At 35.8% G+C, this 24,281-nt stretch overlaps 1 protein-coding gene across 2 annotated transcripts in view; it reads right to left on the bottom strand.

Annotated features, from left to right (window-relative positions):
• Positions 1 to 24,281, bottom strand: part of SHPRH (SNF2 histone linker PHD RING helicase) — a gene marked incomplete at both ends in the record, with an annotated part of 67,066 nt that overhangs the window by 41,354 nt on the left and 1,431 nt on the right. Inside the window, 12 exons of one of the 2 annotated variants that reach the window (XM_080700468.1) lie at positions 2,349 to 2,470; positions 3,819 to 4,075; positions 4,174 to 4,337; positions 9,974 to 10,052; positions 10,860 to 11,111; positions 12,788 to 13,447; positions 15,694 to 15,950; positions 16,555 to 16,663; positions 17,333 to 17,483; positions 18,102 to 18,180; positions 20,901 to 21,119; positions 23,527 to 23,656. In XM_080700468.1, coding sequence (XP_080556594.1) covers positions 2,349 to 2,470; positions 3,819 to 4,075; positions 4,174 to 4,337; positions 9,974 to 10,052; positions 10,860 to 11,111; positions 12,788 to 13,447; positions 15,694 to 15,950; positions 16,555 to 16,663; positions 17,333 to 17,483; positions 18,102 to 18,180; positions 20,901 to 21,119; positions 23,527 to 23,656 — 2,479 coding nt within the window. Of the gene's footprint in view, positions 1 to 2,348; positions 2,471 to 3,818; positions 4,076 to 4,173; positions 4,338 to 9,973; positions 10,053 to 10,859; positions 11,112 to 12,787; positions 13,448 to 15,693; positions 15,951 to 16,554; positions 16,664 to 17,332; positions 17,484 to 18,101; positions 18,181 to 20,900; positions 21,120 to 23,526; positions 23,657 to 24,281 lie in introns of those variants that run through there. The other variant, XM_080700469.1, reaches the window with a different exon arrangement.

The following is a 24,281-nucleotide window of genomic DNA, read 5'->3' on the forward strand; positions in this document are numbered from 1 at the left end:
TAGGCATACAAATTCTATTAGCATTTATAACACCATTTATAGAGAAAAATTCATTTAACAACTTTCCATTCATAATTTATACCTTCTAAAGGAGGAATATAGAAACTAGGTTATAATATACACAGCTGAATTTGTCCTATTCAGTGTAACACCTGTTTTTTATGTTTAATAAAACGAAGCTTCCTTCCTGAGGAAAACAAAAATCTGTATAAGTAATACCAAGTTAAGTCAATTGTACATATCCACTTACAGCCACTTGATGGCACTAGCATTACCTAGTAAACAAACTGTCCTGGGTTTTGTACTGCTAAGCTCATTTTCTCTAAAAAAAAAAAAAAAATCTGTAGAAAGCGTGTTCAAAATTTGGAATAATACTTGTTTGAAAACTTAAGATATGCATTATATATCGTGTATATATGTTTGCATATAAGCGAATCTTTTCAGAATTCAAAATTAATTTTAGGTTTTTTATAAAGTTAAATCCTTGCTGCCTAATTGCTATATTTGAAAAATATAAATTATGTAACAGAATCTAAAAGCAACAAAACTACTACACTGAAGTTTGTAATTACAATTAAATTCAAAGTGACATATCCTGTGTTAATGGACTTTCTGATAGGGATTTCTCTTAATAGCATTAGTTTGCTATAATTCTACCCATAGAATTAACAAGAAGTACAGAGGGGATGCGGCAGGAGCCCTCGGAGTAGAGTGGTGCAGCGGCTTCTGTCAGGTCACAGGGCCCTACTTTGCCACAGAGGAGCTAACTCCATACTGATCCTGCTGGAGTGTGACTGTTTGGAAATGAAGCATGAGAAAACTTTTGTTCCCTGACTTTAACTTCACAGCAGGAAAGGGCAACTAGACATCTGAAAGGGAGATGTGCATAGAGGAATGTAATTTTAAAATCAAGATGGGAAAGTTAAAATATACTGTGATAATCTACACCACTACATTTTAAAAATTTCTGATTTTGAGTTTCAGCCTACTATACATAGCATAATATTGAAGCTTATAAATATCTATTTGGTAAAGAAGCAGCTTTAAAATCTTTTCATTCTAAGTAAAGTATTAATTTATTATGTTATCAAAATATTTGAGGCAGCCGGGCATGGTGGCGCACGCTTGTAATCCCCGTGCTTGGGAGGTGGAGACAGGAGGATCGTACAGGTTCAAAGCCAGCCTTGGTGGCTTAAGAGACCCTGTTTCCAAATAAAAAAATATAAAATGGGGAGCATAGCCTGGAGGGAGAAGGGTTTCCAGGAACTCCAGTACCACCAAAAAAAAAAAAAAAAAAAAAAAAATTGAGGCACATTCTAATTTTGAGAAAGGAACTAAGCCTTTCTGAACCTATTTTCTTAGTTAAAATGAAGAAAATACTCAAATCATTGGGCAATTATGAGAATAAATTAGCATATAAACATCTTTTGTATAACAAAACCTTATAGAAAAATAATTTCTCAGATATATGCTAGAGTTTTATGACCTTAATATTTTAAGTAGAATATTCATTATTTATATGTATTTTCAAAGGCAAGAACACATAACAGTTTAATCCCAATTATTCCATTATATTAAGTTGGCACTATGAAAAGCTAGTATTAGATATGATGAGACCCTATTTCAAAATAAAAAATAAAGTAGAGCTGGAGGTATAGATCTGAAATAGAAAGCCTCTGGGTTCAATCTCCTATATCACAAAATAAATAAGTAAATAAATACATAAATTCTTTATTAAAAAGCTGCCTTATGAGTCTTTACCTATGGATTGTGAAGAACAGTATTTTAATTTTAGACTGATGCTGGAATACCACACAGTCACAGGATACACATAGCAGCTGAGATGGCAGCAATAATGGTGTTAAGTATCAGAGAAAATGCAAACTTGCTAACACAGTTAACTAAACTGAAGATTTCTAGGTAATGTCCTACAGAAAAGATTTGCTCATGTGCTATCTTATAATTTACCTGGAATATATGATATGACTCATGGCCTTTTCTTCTATTTTTAGTTACTGGTAATAAAAGTGTGCACTGTGAGCAGGATGAAAGTGTAAGAATCTAGTATCGCTCCATATCACGCCAATCAGTAACAATTTCTCATGTTTCTACCAGGTTTTCAATGCATTCCCGCATTCTATTTTAACCCAGAGCTGCAAATTTTCAATTCTGCAAACATTTAATGAAACTGAAACATTTAACGCACACAGGTGCATTAAAGATGGTTGGAAATCATAATTTAGATTTTCATTGAATGTTTTGGAGGGGAATACTGTTTTCCACTATGATTAGCCTTCTGCTCAGAAGGTATTTGAAGGATTAGAGATAACAAAGCAATCACCTTCTACCTTTGATAATATGGATGCCTGCTAAGCCATTGAGGGCGCACACTAGCTGCCGATGGGCTTCCTCGCATTCGGTTCCACATTTTTTCTGCAAAGATGTCAGAAGTTCTTCCATGGTCATGGTACTAAAAGAAACAGAAGATTGTTCAAAACTATAAAGCAAATCCCTCGTGTTAATTCAGTGAGGACACTACACCATGCAAGATGGAGAGCACAGGACTCTTACAGAGTCTGTGTGGCGCCTTCAGAGCTTTTCCCTTTAGCTCTTTTTTGCCATTATTGCTTATTAACTTAATGACTTCTTACAGCAAGCACCTTTCTATTTGATCCCATCATTCTTTAAGTTTTTCCCATTTTAGTCAAGGGAAAAAGGAACTAGAAAAATATTCCTCAAGTATAAAATAGTGTATGATATTGTAAATACAATAATGTAAAACAGTATGGGGTTTTAGAATGTAACATTGGGTCAAAATCCCACCACTGCAACCTAACTAATTCATCTCCATGAGCCTGACATTTTTATTTTTAGTCTGAAAAAAGAGAGAAAAATCCCCTAAGGATCAGGTCACCATAACATACAAATAAATATTGTTTCCAAAGCAATTTTATGTGTCTTTTATGAAATTTATCATGCTTGCCTTTTGCTATAAAATGTTATAAGAACCCATTATCTTTGCCATCTCTCCTATTTTCTACAATCTACTTAAAGTCAGGGGCAAGCCAGGCATGGTGGCGCACGCTTGTAATCCCAGCATTCGGGAGGCTGAGACAGGAGGATCTCAGTTCATGGACAGCCTCAGCTACTTAGTGAGGCTCTTTCAACTCAGTGAGACCTTGTTTCAAAATAAAGAATCAAAACTAGGGCTGGGGGTGTAGCTTGGAGGTGGAATGCCCCTGGGTTCCATCCCCAGTACCACGAAGAAAAAAAAAAAAAAAAAAAGTAAAGGGCAAAATTCTAAACCTTTTCATATTTCTTATGGTACCTAACAAAGTTTCTTTATATCATGTACTAAAAACAGACCGTTTCTGAGCTGCAGTCTGACTCACAAAATCTTGGGCAACAGAATACTTTGGACACAAATTACTTAAGGTTTGTAAAAGGAAAAATCAAAGAAATACAGCTAGCACAACTAAAAGGAAATTATTAAGTGGTAATCAAATTCCCTGATGTGAAAACCAAGAAATATAACAAGAACAAAAGCTTTTCATATCAAGGGTATAGCCCACCAAAAAAAAGAAGAAAAACCCCAGAAACAACTCCAAATTTTTTTTTAACTTTCATGAAAATGATTTTGATATAATTCTCTGTCACAAATGAGGTTCCATTCAAAGAAAAACCACCACACCATTAAAACTAACTGAGCACCCAATTATAATCCTCTGAAAAAAATTATGGCCCAAAAGGTAACTGCTTAAGTATTTTCAATTTCTACACTATTATTAACCACAAGGGAAGGAAGCTGACAGGAAGACCTTTTTTGGAGGGGCAGGAACTCCCCGCGCACAGCCTGCGGGTGGCAGCAGGCCTGCCGGAGCCTCAGCAAGGGGTAGAGGATGCTGGTGACAGTCCTCCTGTCCAGGCTGCTGAGCTTCAGCGCCCAGTCGGAAATCTTCCTGAGTTTCACCACTGCATCCTGGCAGCACACCTCATGTTGACGGTGGTAGAAGTGTCTTTCCACTGGAGAAAAGTGGAGCCAGTGTATTTCTTCAGTCTGAGGTGGTATCTGGATCTACAATGAGAAGGTAAAAAGATTTCATGTGAAATTTTAACTTTCAATCCCAATTCCTTTTTTGAAACCCCTTTAATTGATAAAAACATCATACTGACTTGGTCAATCACATCTTTCTTTGCAGACCTCCACAGTATCTTGGCGATAAAGCTGTAGAGGAACTGAGGATTCTTTCTGCAGTAGGGGCGATAAAGAAGCCGAATCCACCAGTGTTTGACGCAGTAAGGTTCAATACCAAGAAAGACCACTAACCCAAAAAGATCTGGAAAGCAAAGACCCAAAAGCACATTGAGAAGAACTGTTTCTATACTTCCTCATTACTCTTTCAGGTAAGCATTTGCATAGACATTACAAAACATATCATACTTTCCATAAACTCAAGTGCATAGATGATATGGAGAAGATGCTCTGATCCCAAACTCCTTACAACCTTTGATCTAGTAATTCCCATTTCTAAAAAACAAGCCTAAGATAATAATAAAAAGTATAGACAAGATTTACAATGATTCATGACAATCACAGAATACAAATAACTCAAAGAAAAATAAGCAAATTATGGTATTCTCATAAGATAGAACTATTTTATTTTCTCATCTAGCAGGCCTTCTATTTATTTTCTTTTATGTGCACAGTTCTTCATATATATATATATATATAAACTCTTGACTGGACACACTCAATATTCTTATTTTACTTTTTCTCCACTTAACACATCCTCCATTTATTTATTTATTTATATAATTTTTGTGGTGCTGGGGATTGAACCCAGGGATATTCTATCTCCAAGCTACACACCCAGCCCAATATTTTTCTATTGTTTATCTTGAAACAGGGTCTCACTAAGTTATGGAGGGCCTAAGTAGCTGAGGCTGATTGTGAAACCAGATCCTGCTGTCTCAGCCTCTCAAGTACTGGTATTATAAGCGTGTGCCACCATGCCTAGCTCATATATTTATTTTTGATGAATTTTTATTTCTTTTTGGTACTAGTGATTGAATCCAGGGATGTGCTATATCTCACCTATACCCTCAGCCCTATTTTATTTTCTATTTTGCAATAGGATCTTATTCAGTTGCTGAGAGTCTCACTATGTTACAGAGATTGGCCTTGAACCTGTGATCCTCCTGTCTCAGTCTCCCAAGTATGGGGATTACAGACATGTGTCACCACACCTGCCTTGTGATTGAAATTTTAATGCGTGGAAACTGCTAAAAATAGAAAAAAACCCACATAATTATGCATGCAGTAAGATCAAATATAAAATATTTATATGGAAATAACTAGATGTAATTTTATTTTAAAATGATTATAGATGAGTCAATTTTTACACTGTATTGTTGATTTTTATTTTTTACAATGGGCATATATATATTCTCTTCCAGAGGCATAAAAATTATTTTAAAAAATGGCTATGGAGCCAGGAATGGTGGCGCACGCTTGCAATCGCAGTACTTGGGAGGCTGAGACAGGTTTCAAGTCAGCCTCAGCAGCTTACACACACACACACACACACACACACACACACACACACACACACACACGGCTATGACCCTACCTATAACATCTATTTCAAGATAACCAACAAAAATTTAGGTTGAATGAATTGCTTTATTGGTTCCTGGGAATTAGTAACATACAAAAAACCCCATATATCACCACCTATATGGAGAGATTCAGATTTGCATTTTAGCTCAAATCAATCTAACTGCCTATATGCTATCTCTTAGAGGGTCCCAAAGGTGCCTCAAATTCTACCTGCCAAAATAAAATGCATAATCCTTTTGCCCTATATGCTTTTCTTCTAGTGTGTTTCGCCAGTGAATCTTGTCTCCATCTATGGACTTATATGTGAGATATCGTGTCATCTCTTGATTTACTACCAAGCCTTATTAATTTTCCTGATCCACAATTTTCTATTTCTCCAAGACAATCACAGTCCAAATCCAAGGTGCTAGTAGCATCATTTATCTAGATTACTCATTGTAGCCAATCAACTGATATCCTAACACCCACTCTGCCCATCTTCTACTCTCCACACTGCAACTACAACTACATGATCATTTTTTTGTTTTGTTTGTTTTTTGCAGTACTGGGGACTGCACCCAGGGGCATTCTACCTCCAAGCTATACCCCCAGCCCTATTTTTTATTCTTTATTTTGAAACAGGCTCTCACAGAGTTGTGGAGGGCCTCTCATGTTGCTGAGCCTGGCCATGAATCTGAGATCCTTTTGTCTCAGCCTCCCAAGTACTGGGATTACAAGCATGAGCCACCACACCCGGCTCCTACATGATCTCTTGAAATACAAATCATCTCAAGATGACATCAAATCACAGTTTAAGCCTTCAAAAGCTCTTCATTTTCTTAAAAAACAAATATATAATCTTTATTATGGTCCACAAAATCTTCCATGGTCCCACCTATACCCCACCCATTCTGTCTCTCAAAGCACATATTTTCCTCAGGTCTTTGTTCCCTAGTCACACGGATGCTCTTTTGGTCTCCTGCTATGGGGTCTTCCTCATTCTGTTCCTAGAGGACGGAGAGCTCTCCTGCCCCTCTTCACCTAGCTCATGGTAATGTTTCACATCTCAGCTCAGTTGTCACTTCTTTCTGTATTTCTATTAGGTGATTTTTTTTTTAAAAAAAGTGATTTAATCAAAATTTTGTATTTTTCTCGTTTGTAAAAGTTATATTGTTTTTTTTTTTTTTTTTTTTTTTTTACTAGATGTCTAAGTATTTAAAAAATGCATCTGTAAAAGCTGTAAGCTCAAAAAGGTCAGGGACTCTGTCTAGTTTTGTTCACCATGAAACTTCACAAAGACTAAATGAAACAATAAATGTACTACAAAAAACATGTTACTTAAAGTCATTACTATCACAGAAATGACTACATAAATGAAAAATAAAAATAATGCAGAGGTGGAAGCAACTATCATTCATTGCATATTTAACATCTGCCAAATATTGTGCTAAGTGTTTTGTATACTTTCTTAAAACTCATCTTTTGGCCGGGCGTGGTGGTGCACACTTGTAATCCCCGCACTTGGGAGGCGGAGACAGGAGGATCGTGCAGGTTAAAAGACCCTGTTTCCAAATAAAAAAAAAATATATATGTATATATATATATATATATATATATATATATATATATATATATATATAAATATAATAGTTCTGGGAGTGTAGCCTGGAGGTAGAAGGGTTTCCAGGAACCCCAGGACCATCATCTTTAGAACACTTTATTTTACAAATAAGGAAAATAAGGACTTGAATGTTTAAGCAATTTGCTTATGAACATATAAAAAATTCAGGATGTAAACCCAGGTTCTATATTTCTAAAGCTTTGTATATTATACAAATGACTATAATATGTAGGCATGGGGTATGAGAAGAGGAGGAGGCAGCTTTTTGGCCTACTTGACTTTCCAAGTAGACTTGTACTCTTTCAGAATGCCATCAGCAGTAAACTGAAGGCCTGGCAAGTTACAGAATGAAAATACTCTTCTCTCACTACTCTTTGCTCACACTTCTCTACTCTTTGTTCATTATTTGTTCAATATATAATCTCACGCTGGGCGTGGTGGCGCATGCTTGTAATCCCCACGCTTGGGAGGCGGAGACAGGAGGATCGCGCAGGTTAAGAGACGCTGTTTCCAAATAAAAAAGTATAAAATATAGGTCTGGGAGTGTAGCCTGGAGGTAGAAGGGCTTCCAGGAACCCCAGTACCACCAATTTATAAGGTCTCTGGTTATTACTAATTAATAAATCATCAAATACGATTTATCACCATCGGCCTAGTACAGTGGTTCTTAGCCTCTGTTGAGGTGGAAGCAGAAGGTGCAATTTGCTCCGCAGAGGATCTGTGGTAATATCTGGCGATGTATGTGGATGTCGGATCTGCAGGAGTGCTACAGCATCTAGTGGATAGAAGGTGCACATCCTATATCACACTGGAGAACCCCAACACAAAAGAATTATCTGGCCCCAAATGTTCGTAAGGCCAAGCTGGAGAAACTCTAGTTTAACACAAAAAAGAAAAAGAATGAGAATTCTACTTCCCGATACAAGAGAGGAAGTCATGAACAACATAACATTTCCATTCCAACAAGTAAGGGAAAAAACAAACATCCACAATTGCTGAAGATAAAGTTATAGAAGCAAAGGGGAAAACAAGTAAACTTGCAGAAAGTTTGGAAAAGATGCTTTTTAGGTAACCTAGGGCATGAGGAGACTTTGGGGCATGATCATCTTATTGTGGAAATAGATTCATGGACATGCAAGTATGCTAAAGCTTTCAAGTTTCAGTTTTTAAATACTTATAATTTTATTGTAAGTCATTTACACCTCAAAAAAAGCTCAAACAGCTCAATACAACATTTTTTTTTTAATTAGTCAAGAGTTTGTTGAATGGTGACAGGTGCTCAAAACACCTACTAACACATTATTTCTCCAAAATAATTTACCTAGGGAAGTGAAGTATTACTGGTCATATTCTTTCAACATTACATGGGAAAATATTTAGAGAAATATTATAGAGAAGATAACTGTAGCTTTTCTGTACCTTTCCCTCTAACTTCTGAGCTCAATGAGAAATTGTTAATATTTATCTCTATTTTTTTGAAGATTCCAAAATGAAAGCAGACCAACAATATTGGCCCGTTAGTGAGTCTGATACTGCATAAATTGGTTTCATACCATAGAATCCAAATTATATGAATATATTTATTTATTTATGGTACTGGGGATTGAACTAAGGGGCATTTTATTTCTTAGTTACACCACCAGCCTTATTTTATTTTTTACTTTGAAAGAGGGTTTAACTAAGTTGCTGAGGGCCTAAGTTCCTGAGGCTTTTCTCAAAACTGAGATCCTCCTGTCTTAGCCTCCTGAGTACTTGGATTACAAGTGTGCACCACCATGCCCAGCTGTGAATATTTAAACATATAATCTTCCTAGGAATCTTTTTTCTCTAAAAATAATCATTAAAAATACATCATTTTTTAGGATACAGTAACAGATGTTTAAGTTTCTATTTTTAAACAATGATAACTGATTCTGATGAAGTGAAATGTAATATATAAAAACTTCAATTTTTTGAAAAATAAGTTTTAAAGATACATAAAAATTACTGGACTCTATGTATATTTAAATTTTATAATTTAAGTATATTTCAGTGATACTAAGTACATCACAGTGATAGTTTTTCAGAAAACCTATTATATAAAACAACACTTCTTTTGAATGTTCAGTATTAAGTATTCCCAACTTGAATAAAGGCTTTAAAAATGCAGTCTTTATCTATAGACAAAGTAAGTAGTATAAGTGAGATTAATTTAGAAATAATATGTTTGTAGAGAGGGAAAGGATTAGTTCAAGAAGTGGAATAGTTGAGGGAAAATCAGTATCCCCTTATACAGTATGATGTTTTATGCATATGGTATGGTATGACATTATAAAGCTATTAATATTTTGTAGATGTTAGAAATTAGTAAAACTATGATCCCTCTATTTATGTTTTTTTGACAATCAAAATTATGGTCCCTATTTTAACAGACTCAGCCATTTAAAATTAATTCCCTTTCTCTCCTCTCCCCCGCCCTTTCCTCTCCCTTTCTGCCTTCTTTGTTGGGACCTTTCTGTTTTCCACCTAGTACTTGAGATCTCTAAGTTCACTTCAGACTTATATATCTATACTGGTTAAGTAAGTTCAATAACTACCACCTTAAGGCAACAGGACCATTCCTTATACATTTCGTTTTCACATATGAAAATTACTCTAGTTCCATTTAAATAGATAAATGCTTAAAACTATTAGAAGTGAACTAGAAATACATGTTTACTTAAAAAAGAATAGTATCATTAAAAATACGTGTAAAATGTGCAAAAAACCATTACCCTCCAATCCTCTCTGTACTGGAGTGCCACTGATGCACCACCGATTAATTCCACTCAAACGCTGGGCCATTTCTGCGGCCTGATGAAAGACAGAATTAAAAAGTCACAGGAAGAATGCAAAATCCAGGCACACATTTACTCTTAAAAACTGCCCACGAAACACTGTACTTCAGGTGAGACGCACCTGCTTTTATTTTACAGTTATCACACTCAATGCTGAATGTCCTAGTCAATGGGCCATCTTCCAGTACAGTGGTTCTCACTAGTGGGAGGCTGTCATGTGCTACCCTGAATGGAGGGGGAGTTCAAGTGTGCAGAGAATGAAACATTTCCTTGAATGATTAATACATCCCTCATGATACTCCACACTCCATATGTAAACCTCTGTGCTAATAAATATGAACCATAAATTCAGTTCAGGTTACAGAATGCTCAAAGGAGAATTAAGATTAATATGATAAAAGAGTATATAAAATTTCTCTCCTCAAAAGGAGCATTTTCTGTAACCATCTGAGAGCTCAGAGAGACTACTGCCAATGTCAACTTTGGCTCAAAGCTATCAGAGCCAAAATGATAAGCATTCTAGTTAGCAAAAATTTTTTAGGTCTTCAACTATGACTGGCTTTGATCAACATCACACAAAAATTGACATCTTATCCAAATACATATGGGCACTGCATATACAGCAATGATTCACAGTATATCAAAATAATCCCAAAAGGTTGCATAGTTCATAGCAAAAGAGAAAGCAGAGTTTTTAAGAGCAAACTCTTAACTAATACCAATACTGTGGGCTAACTATACTTCAGCTATTAAGCTATTCACATTCCCCTAATCCCCTTCCCCTCCCTGCCCCAACCTAGAATGGTTCTGTAGAGACTCTCACTTTCACAGTAGGGCATTCAACCATCTGAGCTTCATCAAGGCAGATCCGCCACCACTCCACAGCTACCAAAGGACTGGGAATGGCCATATAGCGCTTCTGGTTCCGTAGGCGACGACCATCTTCACTATTGCTATGTGGGATATCGACATAGTTTAGTTCGGAACGAAGGACATCATAGGTAATGATAACTATATCTTGTTCCGCCAAAAAATGAGGCTGTAAAAAGCCATCTTTCTTCACTCCTTGATATACCTAAGGAAATAATCAGTACCAACAGTTATTGCAGAAAGGCTTGTTAAAGACAACTGAAATAATCATTTACTTATACCCTTCCTGAGACCTATTTGTTTAAGACAGCACATGTTCTGAGACAGACCTCACACCTGGCTGAGGAAGATTCATTTCGCGTGGAAGATGAGTAAGATGAGCATTGTGAAAGAAACTGTAACAGAAGTAAATTGTGATGGCAATGTGGTAGAAAGATCAACCCTGGCTGAGAAGGGGAATTCAGAAGAGTTAAAATTCCAGGTATTTCCTGAAGAATATTTAGAAATTCTCACAGGTGGGAAAAAAGAAAAAGGATGGTAGGAAGGTAGAATCAACAGCTGTACGAGAGCAAATGGTATGAAAAAGGAAAAAAATAAGAGCTATTATTTACAAAATAACTCTCATGTTTCAGATACTGCAGTAAGCATTATCTTCAAGTTCAAAATCCACTAGTTATTATTCCCATCCCACATTTAAGAAACATCAGGTGACTTGCTCAAAACTGACAAAGCTAAGACTCAAACCCAAGTCTGGCTATCTACGAAGGACAGAGCTCCTCAACGGCAAAACTGTTTCACTGATTACTTATTCTCCATCTATGGTACTGGCTGAAATATGGAAAATCTACAATAATATCTGTGCTGAAAGAGGGATGCACAAAGGTAGGGAACAGTACTAACACTGGAAGACGGCAACCCTAGACGACCGCTTCCTACTGGCTGGCGCGTCCGGAGACCTTGAATCTTCACAAGTCTGTGGCAGGCTACTATTTTGTGAATTAAGCACAGTTGCTGGCACACAGTAGGTACTCAATAAGTACTTTTTTAAGCTAGTAATTTTTTATTTTACCAATGAGGTGGTTGAGGCTTCTGAGAGTGATTGGGGAGCTAAGAGGTAAGAGCTCACACAGGTAGCTGCAATCACTCGGTGCGGTCTTTGCTCCTCTTGGAAAGTACAAACGCTCACACCAACTCTTTCATTTAGGTCATCAAGAATTTTTTAAAAATGCTTTCACATGTTTATTCTCCAAGTGCTTTTACTTTTGGAGTTCTGAGGTCAGACAAAATAGTCTACTGTTCCAATTCTTTTCTTTTTATTTGGTATTATATCATTTCATTTTTTGATTAGGTAATACTAAAAAAGCTTTAACAGAGTGAAAGGTCTGCCCCTCCTTTGCTCCATAGGCCCAATCCCCATCTTCCTCACACCCTCCTCTCACTTGCCCATCGTGAACACTGTTTGCATACACAAGGAAAAATAAAGAGTGTATGTTAATTTCTCTCATTTCTACACATCTGAAAACTTACTATACGGTCTATGTGCTTCATACACTTTGGATGTGTTCTGATAATTAAAAAGCTTCCTGTTTTTCACCCCTGATAGTAGGTTTTATGGATATAAAAATCAGATGGTAGATGAGAAAGGAGGGCTCATGGAGGGAGATGAAGCATGCTGACTTTATTATTTCTCTTAGTAGGATTAATACTGTATGACTAAGAGTCTAATTCTTATTTTTAATGTTCTTTCCGAGCTCAGAATTAATAATTACTATTATATGAATAAGTTAATTTGGGGACAATCAATAACATAGACTGTAATAATTGATATTAAAAAGAAAAAGCTTACATCTTTGTCTCCCTCTTTAGCCCAAAGTGCCTTACCAAGACGCGGAGAGAGGATGAGCGCACGTGCCGGTTGATCTCGTCCACCCACTGGTGACAGATGGAACTTGGGGAGATGATCAGAGTCGCTCTTGTTGCCACGGGCTCCATCGCGACCAGGCAGTGGGGGCAGTAGAAAGGCTTAATCTTCAGATTCTTCTCGTCATAGTTCACACATTTTGCATGTTGCCACAGGTGGCATTTCAGGCACTGAACGCGAGGCTTAGGGTCCATCTGGTCCAGTTCACCACACAGGCACTCAAAGCGATAATCAGAGGTGTTATGGGGGCTCACATTACCAGAACGGGGCGCCTGGCTGCCACCAGGGTGCAGAGAGGCAGCACTGTCCTCTGCTGCTGCTTCTTGCTTGGCCTCAGGCACACTTGTACTTTCAGACACGGTAGTGTCAGTAATTCCAGAGTCACTAGTGGTTGGACACTCACCTTGTGCATCAGGGCTGATGTTGGGCTGAAATTTTCCCTTTTTTGTGGGTGGAACAGACTTTTTCCTCAATTTACTACGATTTTTCCTGGGCTTACAGTAATAATAGTAAGGATCATCATCATCATCAGAGGTGTTTGATGGCAAGTACTCAGAATCTGTGTCCTTGTTCTCTGGTTTCCTGGATTCCTTCTGAAATTTCCTTGGACTTCCTACTGCCTACAAAAATTTTTAATTAACTTATTTTAACATAATTATTACTTCTGAAATTAAATTCACAACTTTATGTATATGCTTTACAAACAATCCAGTAGACAATTTATGGTACCCTTTTCTGAGGAGAATCATTCCTGACAGGTAGTTTTGTAATCTGCCCTCTGTAAGAACCTTCTCTATAGTCTGTAGGAAGGTGTGAAGTCCCTCTTCCTATATAAGTTCAATGTGAAGATCATAACTATTAGAAAAATAAAAAGAGCTAATGACATTTTGGTATTATCTTATGATTTATAGTCCAGTTGCACCAATGAATGACTAGTTGTTTAGGAAACACTCAAACTCATGCAAGGACAAAAAGTACCAAGTACTAAAAAGAAAAGTTAATCTTCCAGGTACTGAAATTAGCAAATAAATTCCTTCTATCCTCCCCTTTTTGCCTGTGTCCCCTCTAGCAATTACGTTTTAAATGTTAATAGGGTGCCAGACATTGTGTTAGATGCTGAGGATACAAATATAAGCAATATTTGCTCTTAGCAGGTCTCAGAACAGTAAAATGATGCTACAGGACCTGACAAGGATCTATAACATGGAGGAGGGTTATGATGGGCAGGAAGGTGTTAGGAATAGCTTCCTCCAAGCTGTGTCGTAGCTGAGATCAAACAAGAGCTGGGATACTTAACAGAGCAGAAATGGCATTAATGAAGTTTTTTTTTTTCCCCTAGCAGCAGCAGGTTTATTAAAAGCACAAAGTTCACTTCAGTCTTTTATGCTGCCTGAAAATAATACTGAAAACTCCCTACTCCAGGAATGATTTTTTTTTCTGCTCTTTCTTTCAGAGTGGCCAAGCTGTTAGCTTAATATTTTCACTTGTCATTAGTCTTTTCTTTTTGTTTTTTCTTTTTCTTTTTGTTACTGGGGATTGAACCCAGGGACATTCTACCTCCAGCCATTTAATTTATTTTTTTTAAACAGGGTCTCCTTAGGTTACTGAGAATCTCGCTCTGTTGCTTAGTTTGTCCTTGAACCTGTGATTCTCTTGTCTTTGCTTCCAAAATAATGGGATTGCAGGTAGGGATTGATGTTTGCAAATATTGTATCTATTTTCCAAAAAGCAAACTGAAATTACTAGACCAACAGAAGCAATTTTATAACAAAATGTAAAACTTTTATAAGATGATGACATAAAAAATGAGAATTTAATATATTTGAACTATATATAAAATGCTATGCAAATATTAGGTATTATTAATATTTTTAAACTGCAGAACACACTTTTTAACTGCTGAAAGTAGCTTGATAACAACAGAGCAGTCATCTCAAACTTTATAAAATGTTTAACCAACTAATATTTTAATTTACAACTGAGTACTTATTATGTGCTAAGGACTTTTCTCTGGTTTAATGGTAACTAAAATAAATTTTTTACTCTCCTGGAGCTTATATTCAGAAAGGAGAAAATGTAAGTCATAGCCATAAGTGCTTTACTAACTAGATTTTTTTTTTTTTGGTGTGTGTGTGTGTGTGTGGTACTGGGATAAAACCCAGTGTTACTCTACATTCGAGCTATACCCTCAGCCTTATTTTTTATTCTTTTTTTTTTTCCTGCAGTACTGGGGATGGAACCCAGAGGCATTCTACCTTTAAGCTACACCCCCAGCCCTATTTTTTATTCTTAATTTTCAAACAGGGTCTCACTGGGTTGCAAAGGGCCTCGCTAAATAGTAGCTGAAACTATCCTGGAACTGCGATTCTCCCATCTCAGCGTCCCAAATGCTGGGATTACAAACGTGGGCCACCATGCCCGGCCTATTTTTTATCCTTCATTTTGAAATAGGGTCTCACTACTGGGCATGACAGCCTTAGCTGGCTTAAGAGACCCTGTTTCCAAATAAAATATAAAATAGGTCTGGGAGTGTAGCCCGGAGGTAGGTAGAAGGCCCCTGGGTTCCATCCCCAGTACCACCAAAAAAAAAAAAAAAAAAAAAAAAAAAAAAAAAAAAAAAAAAAGAAGAAGAAATAGGGTCTCATTAAGTTGCAAAGGGCCTAAGTAGCTGAGGCCCTTTGAACGCCATCCTCCTATCTCAGCCTCCCAAATGCTGGGATTACAAGCATGTGCTACCATGCCCGGCTTAGAATTTTTTAAATTTACTCTTCAGACTATAAAGCTTTAGTCTATGTTGGGATGTGTAAGCTTATTCTACTGTAAGGCATCAGATATAGGTAAAGGTACTTAATAAATGCTCTGGTACCTGCTTTTTTGTTTTATCATATATATCTTCTTCCTTGTAATTCTTCCCCAAAGTAAAAGTCCCAGAGAAACCATGGCCTTTGATCTGTTTCACAAGACCTTCAAAAATTAAGCATTTCAGCATCCGTTTCAGAAGACTCTTGTTCCGCTGAACATCGTATCTATACATAGAACTGACGTACTTATAGATGGAAAGGATGGAAACTCCTTTTTTTCCATTCATTTCTTTCACAGCTGTCAGGATCATCACCCGTGTGGCTAAATGCAAAAGAACATACTCAGTCAAAACAACTAAAATGGAATGTAAATAAATTCCGTTAAGCTTAATCTGCATTGAAGACTGTGCTAAGAAAAAATAATCAAAGATTTACCACAGCACAGTACCATTTTAAAGAATATGTAATAAAGGTTATCTCAATATATTAAGAAACAAATAATTTCAATAAAAATAATTTAGGAAAGGACTATTAAGGTGGATTTGTTAGTCTTCTAAAATAACAATTATAAAATTATAAAATAAAACTCTCATAATTATTTTAGTACATGCTACTGTTAGTAAGAAAAACATTCACTTGCTAACAGAATTTGAATTAGGGATACCTGATAATAAAAAAAGGTCATGTTGAAATTTTCATCTAAAGAAATTTAAATATAATAGACTAATAAACAAGAGTTACCTGGACCAAGGCAAACAAAAGAATTAATTGCTTATATTTTTTATGTTTTATACTTAAATCTATTTATATAAAGTATAAGCAATTGAAAAAATAATTATTCATAACAATTCTATCAACTGAGAATTCTAAGAACGATATCAAAGATCACTGTAGAAAGTATTTCTTTTAGGTGATATCATACTTACGGGGACAGTGAACTTTTTCTTTTGGTTCAAATTCCACGTTCTGGGTTTCTTTGTCACTTACTTTTCCTCTAAAACAATGGGATGGGATGAAATAATTCACCACTTTTCCCTGAAATAAACAACGTTCAATAGCCATATACTTGCTTCCAGCATTCTAAACTGCTTATTAAAATCAACCCACCTTCCCTTAAGAAAAAATAAAATAGCTATAAAGAATGACAAAAAAAAAAAGGGCTAACGTTTTAGTCATACAAACAAACCTTATCTTCTATTTCAGAGTTTATGACTAGGACTAGCCATAACTTTATAAATTTGTGCACCTTTGGGACAAGGACCCAAAACAATCTCTTACTAAGCTACTAATATCTTTGAATAAATTTCTAATTATTAGATTTTAAGATTTACATATTTGATATCTGTGTAATTTTTTTAAAAATAGTGGCATTTTTAAGTACTTAGTAGTCTAGAAGTAGTGACAAAACATTTGAGAAGTCAACAGTCCTTGTGTGAGGAGATTCTCTGCCAGCTACTTGGGAGCTTGGTACGTGACTGCGCGCTCCCTTCCTAGTGGCCACCATGACTTGAGAAAACCCTGCTGGTCACAAACATCCCCTCGCTGTGCCCACTGACGCTAGCTAACCATTAACATACATCACTAGCCACAGACTGAAGAAAGAGACAGACAGTGCTGACTTGAGAGCCAGCACGTGGTCGACAAACGGTGCTTTTTGAGAACAGATGTCCCCTGCTTTCCCGAGCACTACAGTACTCCTCCTACCTCAGGAAGAGGGAGAGCATCTTGTCTGACATCTTGTCGAGTATGCGTCAAAATCAGAGCCAGAACCTCCACTGTCTTCCCAAGACCCATCTCATCTGCTAAGATTCCACCAAGCAACTGCGGCCCAGAATGTGGGTACTCGCGGATGATGCTAAAGGAAAAAACAAGCAAAATATATTATAGGAATGTAAATAGAAATGACACTGTTTCTTAATTAGCGTTCCTAAAAAGAACTGGAAGACATGTATAAAAATTTAAGTTTACTGAAGCTATATTTCAGGATGAAGCAATTCAAATCCCTAGGTCATAAACATAAGAGCAGTCTTTATAAAATTAAAAAAAAAAAACCCTGCTTGAGCTGAAAATTAGGTCTGCAGAAACAAAGAGTACTGATAAATATTCATTATTTTTTTCTCTTCTACAACTAAAAGGAAATGTGCTTGCCTTCTTTCTATGACCTTTATAAATCTGTGAAGATAAATATAAAGGGCTATAACTACTGATTGGTCATATTTAATCACTTCCAAAATGCTTTTATAATATAAATTGACAAATTTAATAAAAGATATAAAAACTGGCTCATAGTGAGAAAGATAACATTTTAAAATCTTGATAACTAGGCCCTTTCTATAAAAATATCTAATAAGACTTTTACTTAGTATTCCTTTTTGAGATATTGCCAATACTGAGGATATATATTATAATATCATATAGGTTTTCATTATATCTATTTTTAAAAATCAAGCATATAAATAAAATTTTGCCTTACCAGCCTGTGTATGGATTATAGTAGAGCTTTATACCATCTGATGTAACAATCTCTCGCCATAAGACATGCAGGGAATTTTCTAAAGAAAAACATAACCATAATAATGAATTTTTGTTTATCTTCTATCAGATAATCACATTAGGATAAAATTAAACAAACAGTTTGGATGCCCCGAGATCTGATTCCAGAGAATCAGGTTCTTGAGACATCTCATTCAGGAAAAGTCACACACTTAATGCCTGGCTAAAGGCTAAGGATCCCTCAAATTCTTTTCTTCTAATATCATTCTTTAGTTTCTCTTGCTTTGAGCACAAATCCATATAAACAAGTAAAGACAGAACAAAGTATATCAAACTATACAGATTTAACAGAAAAATGTGTTTAAACAATTCCTATTGTATAGAGGAAAATTGCTTATCTTTTATATATCAATAAGTTTCATGAAGTTTAAAAAAACTCAACAGACATATGTTAGTAGATTAATACATTTACCTGAATCATAACTGACACTTTATATGGTTGAGAGAGTAAGAAAAGGCTTAATTAAATTTTGTTGGCATGCCGGGCATGGTGGTGCACGCTTGTAATTCCCGCGCTTGGGAGACAGAGACAGGAGGATCGCACAGGTTCCAAGCCAGCCGTGCGCGCTGGCTTAGGAGACCCTGTTTCCAAATAAAAATGTAAAAATAGGTCTGGGAGTGTAGACCGGACATAGAAGGGCTTCCAGGAACCCCAGTACCACAAATAAATAAATAAATAGATAAATAAATAGATAAATAAATAAATAAATAAATAAATTAAATTTTGTTGGCATTCTTAAGAGATTAATATACAGAAACAGAGTTTATAAAATAAAAAAATTAAAAGTTTCAATTTATGGAGCCATAAGAGATAGAACTACTAAACAGCACATGAACAATTAGTTTAACAAAATGTGGTTTATGGATAAAGAAACAAAACAAACACTCATGACTTACTGATACATGCAGCAGGATATAGCCCCAAAACATGTCAATAGAAGCTACTTCCCCCCAAGTATACATATATAGTGATTTCCTTCATTGTTTCAAAAACAAGCAAAACTGTGGTTACAGAGGTTGCCTCCTGATGGGGCTAAAGAAGGAAAAGCAACTGGACCATGAAGGAACTTTTTGGGGTGATGGGAATATTTTGCATCAGAACCGCTGACAGAAATATAACAGGACTCACATATAATTTTTTATTTGTAGCTATATTTTAATTTATAGTTATACTTAAAAAGCAGTTAAATTTAGTAGTATGTTTAATTTGCCCCAATAAAATAAAAATAATAGTATTTTGATATATCATCAATATAAATATTAACATATTTTGCAATCTTTTTTGGGGGTACTTCTTGAAATCAATACAAATTTTAAATTCACAGTACAAATTTTTAAATTCAATTTGGACAGTTGTATTTCAACTCTCAAGGGTCATGTGGTTAGTGGCTACTTCTGAGACAGTCTAGTTCTCTATCTTAATTGAATTGTTGGCTATACAGTGGAACAGATTGGCTGAACTAATCAAATGGTGCCCTAAAGATCAGTGCATTTTACTGTATGCAAGTAGCACCTTAGTCAAACTAACTCAAGAAAAAAATGCTTCATTGTAGAAAAAAAGTAGTATGTTCTGTGAGAAACTTTATTGAACTGATGATTTCTTCAACAAATGATTAAAAGAAAAAATAGAAAAAATATAGGAGACAAACACCTACGGATTATGAAATTTAACAGCAATCTACTAATATTGGATACCGTTTTGTTTCAGATTTGGATTCTGTGTATGTGCGTGTGCACCCACGTGTGAGAGAGGAAGATATGGTGGGAGGAGAAGGAGATCAATGGACAGGGAGAAGGTAGTAAGTTTTGGAGGGAGACAGATTTGTTGATATTAATGACTTATTGGGCTTTAAATTCCATTGTTGTTTATATATTTGTACCTATCAGAAATTTTCTTATATTTTAATGAAACACTAAAATACTAACATCATAACACGTATGAGATATACTTTGAAATAAGTCAGAATAAGAAAGCAGAAAGTGTAGGAAGAAATAAATTTGGGTATGAATTGATATTTATTGTCCAAAATAAAAAATTTAAAAAGTGAAGTTTCTTGGATACAAAAGGCATAAACTGGAACACATGGGAGATATAATAGCTGCCACTAAGTAAAAAAAATCTATAAAGGAAGAATGAGAAATAGTTAACATCTCACTTTGTAGAATCATAAAAATCGCATCATTGTATTTATCCCTTTAAATGATAAATAAGTAAATGTCTCACACAAATCTATTACTTTTATGATAGCACTTAGTAGATGACATTTTCTTTCATTATTTTATGGGGCAATGAAAAAAAGCAAATATCTAAGAAAATTAGATTAGTCCTACGTAAGTATCTCACTCTTGTAAATTTGGTTTCTGTTGCTAACATTCATCACTGAATTGTGAAAAGTTGCTTGTAGATGACCAGCAAGATGCCCCTCTGATTAGGTTCTAAAAGCGACTCTCAGTTGGGAAGTCATATAAATAAGTTTCCTGGTTCTGAAAAATTCCAATCAAATATGTCTTCATTTTGGCAGGAAAACTAGTCCATACTTTCACAAATGAGGAGAACCAAAGATATTTTGTAGATTTCAATTTTGAAAGATCTTTATTAGGCAATAATTTTGTTCACAGTAACATCTATCCTTTTTCAACTGTTACTTCCCCCTCACTCTCCTTCTCTCCAATAGAATCCCTCTAGCCACTGTGGCGCCTTTAAGCAACGTATACTTGCCGCTAGTAGGAGTACTTCTGAACCGCTCCTGTTGTAACATCCAGTTGACGGCATCTCTCTGGTAGGGTCTCAACACCGGGATCAACGCGGGATGCTGGACATCCACTTGGACTGACCGTGTCTCTTGCTGATGTGTTTGCTTCACGAAGTGATAGAGCTCATCAATGTCCTGTCCCTCCGGCTCACTCTCTGAATCTTCCTCCTCATCTTCCAACACATCTGTATATTCAACAACAGTATACTCACAACTTGATCCAGCGTTATATCCACAATCGTATTCTAAGGACATACCACGTACTCACCCGATTCTGAGGCCTGGCTCTGAGTGTTTTGTGACTGGAAATCCCTACCAACTCTTCACTGATTAAACACCCACTTATCCATTCTTCAAGACATCTCCACTCTCACTCTTTCCTTGGAATTTTCCTTAGCTACAATTACAGTTTTCCTGTGTTGGCCCAATCCTTTGGATATAACAATATACTGTAATCCACCTGGAATTGCCATCATTAGTGTGGATTTGTACCTCCCCCATCCAGGGCAAAAGGCAGTCTTTTGCTGTATAGCTCCCTAGATAAACCGACACACTCAGTGCCTAGTGTGAGTATTGAATAACCACCCAAAAAATGCAACGTGAAGATCTTTTGTGGATTATAAAATCATTAATTTATTTCATTTCTACATCTGAATATAAAAAAAATCTGTATGCAGCTGGGCACAGTGGCTTGTGCCTGAAACCCCAGCAGTTTGGGAGGCTGAGTCAGGAGGATCCCAAGTTCAAGGCCAGCCTGGGCAACTTACTTAACAAGGCCCTGTCTCCATGTAGTACAGTGTTTGAATGTTCCTGGGTTCAATCCCTAGCACTGTTAAAAAAAAAAAAAGCGGCATGTATTGATAATTTTTCTGTCTATTAAGTCAAGGGTTCCATACTATTAGTTATACTAAAAAGAAGCTTTTGGTAGCAGCAGCAGCTAGTTAGAAAATGAATGCTTAATCTATTAATAAAAATTTGGAAGAATATCAAATTTACTTGGTGGGTACAAATGTCCTATAAGAGGTGACTCATGTTTACTGTAACAGAAAAAACAAAATTAAAAATAAAAGCCCTGGAAAATGTATAACTCTCTTTCAGCTGATTGCTTATTAAAACCATCCTGGTTTTAAGGTAAAATGAACCATTTATTTTTTAATTGCTTTCAAAGAATCCTATACAGTTATATACCTTATATATATGCTACACCTTCTATGTATGCTCTAGAACTAAAATACACTAAGCAATATACAACTTACCTGTTTTATAAAAAAAAAAAAAGACATCACAAGGTACTTTCAAAGCTTTTCCATTAATGTATATGCTAGATTATTTCATACCATTAGGATGGTGTATGTAATCTAGCAGTAATACCTAAATTTTAAGTATACCTTATATATCATGTTTTTTAAAGTTCAACTGCATTTCTTGTATGGAAACCCAAGGGCATTACCTCTTGGCTCCACCCCAGCCCTTTTTATTCTGAGAGTGCCTCACTAAGTTGTTGAAGATCTCACTAGTTACTGAGACTGGCCTGGATCCTCCTGTCTCAGCCTACTGGGATTACAGGTGTGTGTCACAGCACACGGTTTTATTATTTTTAAGAGACAGAATAATGGAATTCTTATCATAACTTTAAAAAAGCCTGTGGATAAAGTTGAAAGCATTTCATTGAATTGTAAAACCAGAGATTTTCTTCCCTATAAGTCTCTAGCTTGTGAAATAATTTATTCTTGTTAGTGTTATAATGTTTTGAAAGAATGTACTATAGAAATAAGCCATTGGCTATGTATAGAAATTGATTTCCAAAATATTTTGGTATGAAAATGTTCTTAAATTTAAATATCAAATAGCGCTGACCCACTAGTACTCCAAAGAGAACTTGAAGAATCTGAGCTGCGTTCCCAGTATTTTCTGCTGTAGGTCACACCCAGTCATCCACATCCTCTTTTGAAAGGCCACCAATGGCACCTAACTCTGAACTGTGGTCCCAACCAACGATGCCATGTCTGGCCAAGAACCAGAGAGAGCCATTGGTCTTAGTAGAAACAAGTTTCTTGACTGAGGAAAGGAGAAACAAAGGCCAGCCAAAAATTTCTAGTTGTGACAAATTTTGCACAGTAATAATATAAAAAAAAATCCAAGATTTTCAAATCTGTTTAGACTCTGCCTTTTGACTCTGCAAACATTTTTTTTGAATGCTTACAAAGCCAAGCACATATATATATACATATACATACATATATATATATATATATATATATATATAGTATTTATTATTATTATTTTTTTTTGCAGTACTGGGAATAGAATCCAGGGGCATTCTACCGCCGAGCTACACCCCAGCCCTATTTTTTATTCTTTATTTTGAAAGCGGGTCTCACTGAATTGCAAAGGGCCTCACTAAGTAGCAGAGGCTGTGATCTGCAATCCTCCTGTCTCAGCCTCCCAAATGCTGAGATTACAAGCATGCACCACAATGCCTGGCTCAGTATTTATTATTTTTATTACCTGCTTTTCTGGTTGTTACATATGGGAGTTGAAAGAGAAATCCAAAACTCCAAAGCAATAGCAATTTTAAGGTTTAAAAATTACCTGGAGTAATAAAATTGTATAACTTTTCCATTACTCTTTTCATGAGTTGATTGAACTTTTTCATTCTTGAATTTGCATCACTAAAAAAGTCAAGTTTTGCTAGGCCAGCTTCCAGAATATAAATTCCAACCTACAAGGAATTGTTAAAATAAAAATAGTTTTACTTGGAATATACCATTCTTTATAAAGACATAAGGCAAAAAAAAAAAACCACCCATTTTTTAGCTTCACTGTTTTTAAAGGTATTCCTAATATATGCCCCACCATCACTAGTTATATACCTACCAGATCTCCTCCACACATTTTTACTTTCAATAATATGTGATGCACCGTTCAACCTACTTGAAAAAATATTTCCAGGATCAGAACCAAACAAGGAAGAATCTACCTACTTAGCTATTGATTCCTAAACCTGATGAGCATCAGAATAATCAGTGAAGTTTGTAAAAAATACAGACTTCCCCAAAAGATCTGAATGCACACACTAGAATTCTTATGGAATTAGATTTGGAAATCCTTAATACTAGATCAAATCCTAAAATGCATTTAGCAAGGGGGGAAAGACCCAGAATACAAGTGCCAAAGCAAAACTCCGAATATATTTTAGATATTACAGGAGAAGGCCCTATGTTGCCACCTACTGGTTATAAGAAAAGACTCATGGATGAAATAAACTGAAGGAAAGGAAAGACCAATCCAGCCAGAAGGGATTGTGAAAGAAAGCACAGGCAAAGATGCAGAAAGACAGCAGGATC

Source organism: Muscardinus avellanarius (genome assembly GCF_963383645.1).
Source record: "Muscardinus avellanarius genome assembly, chromosome: 8".
Classification (NCBI taxonomy): domain Eukaryota; kingdom Metazoa; phylum Chordata; class Mammalia; order Rodentia; family Gliridae; genus Muscardinus; species Muscardinus avellanarius.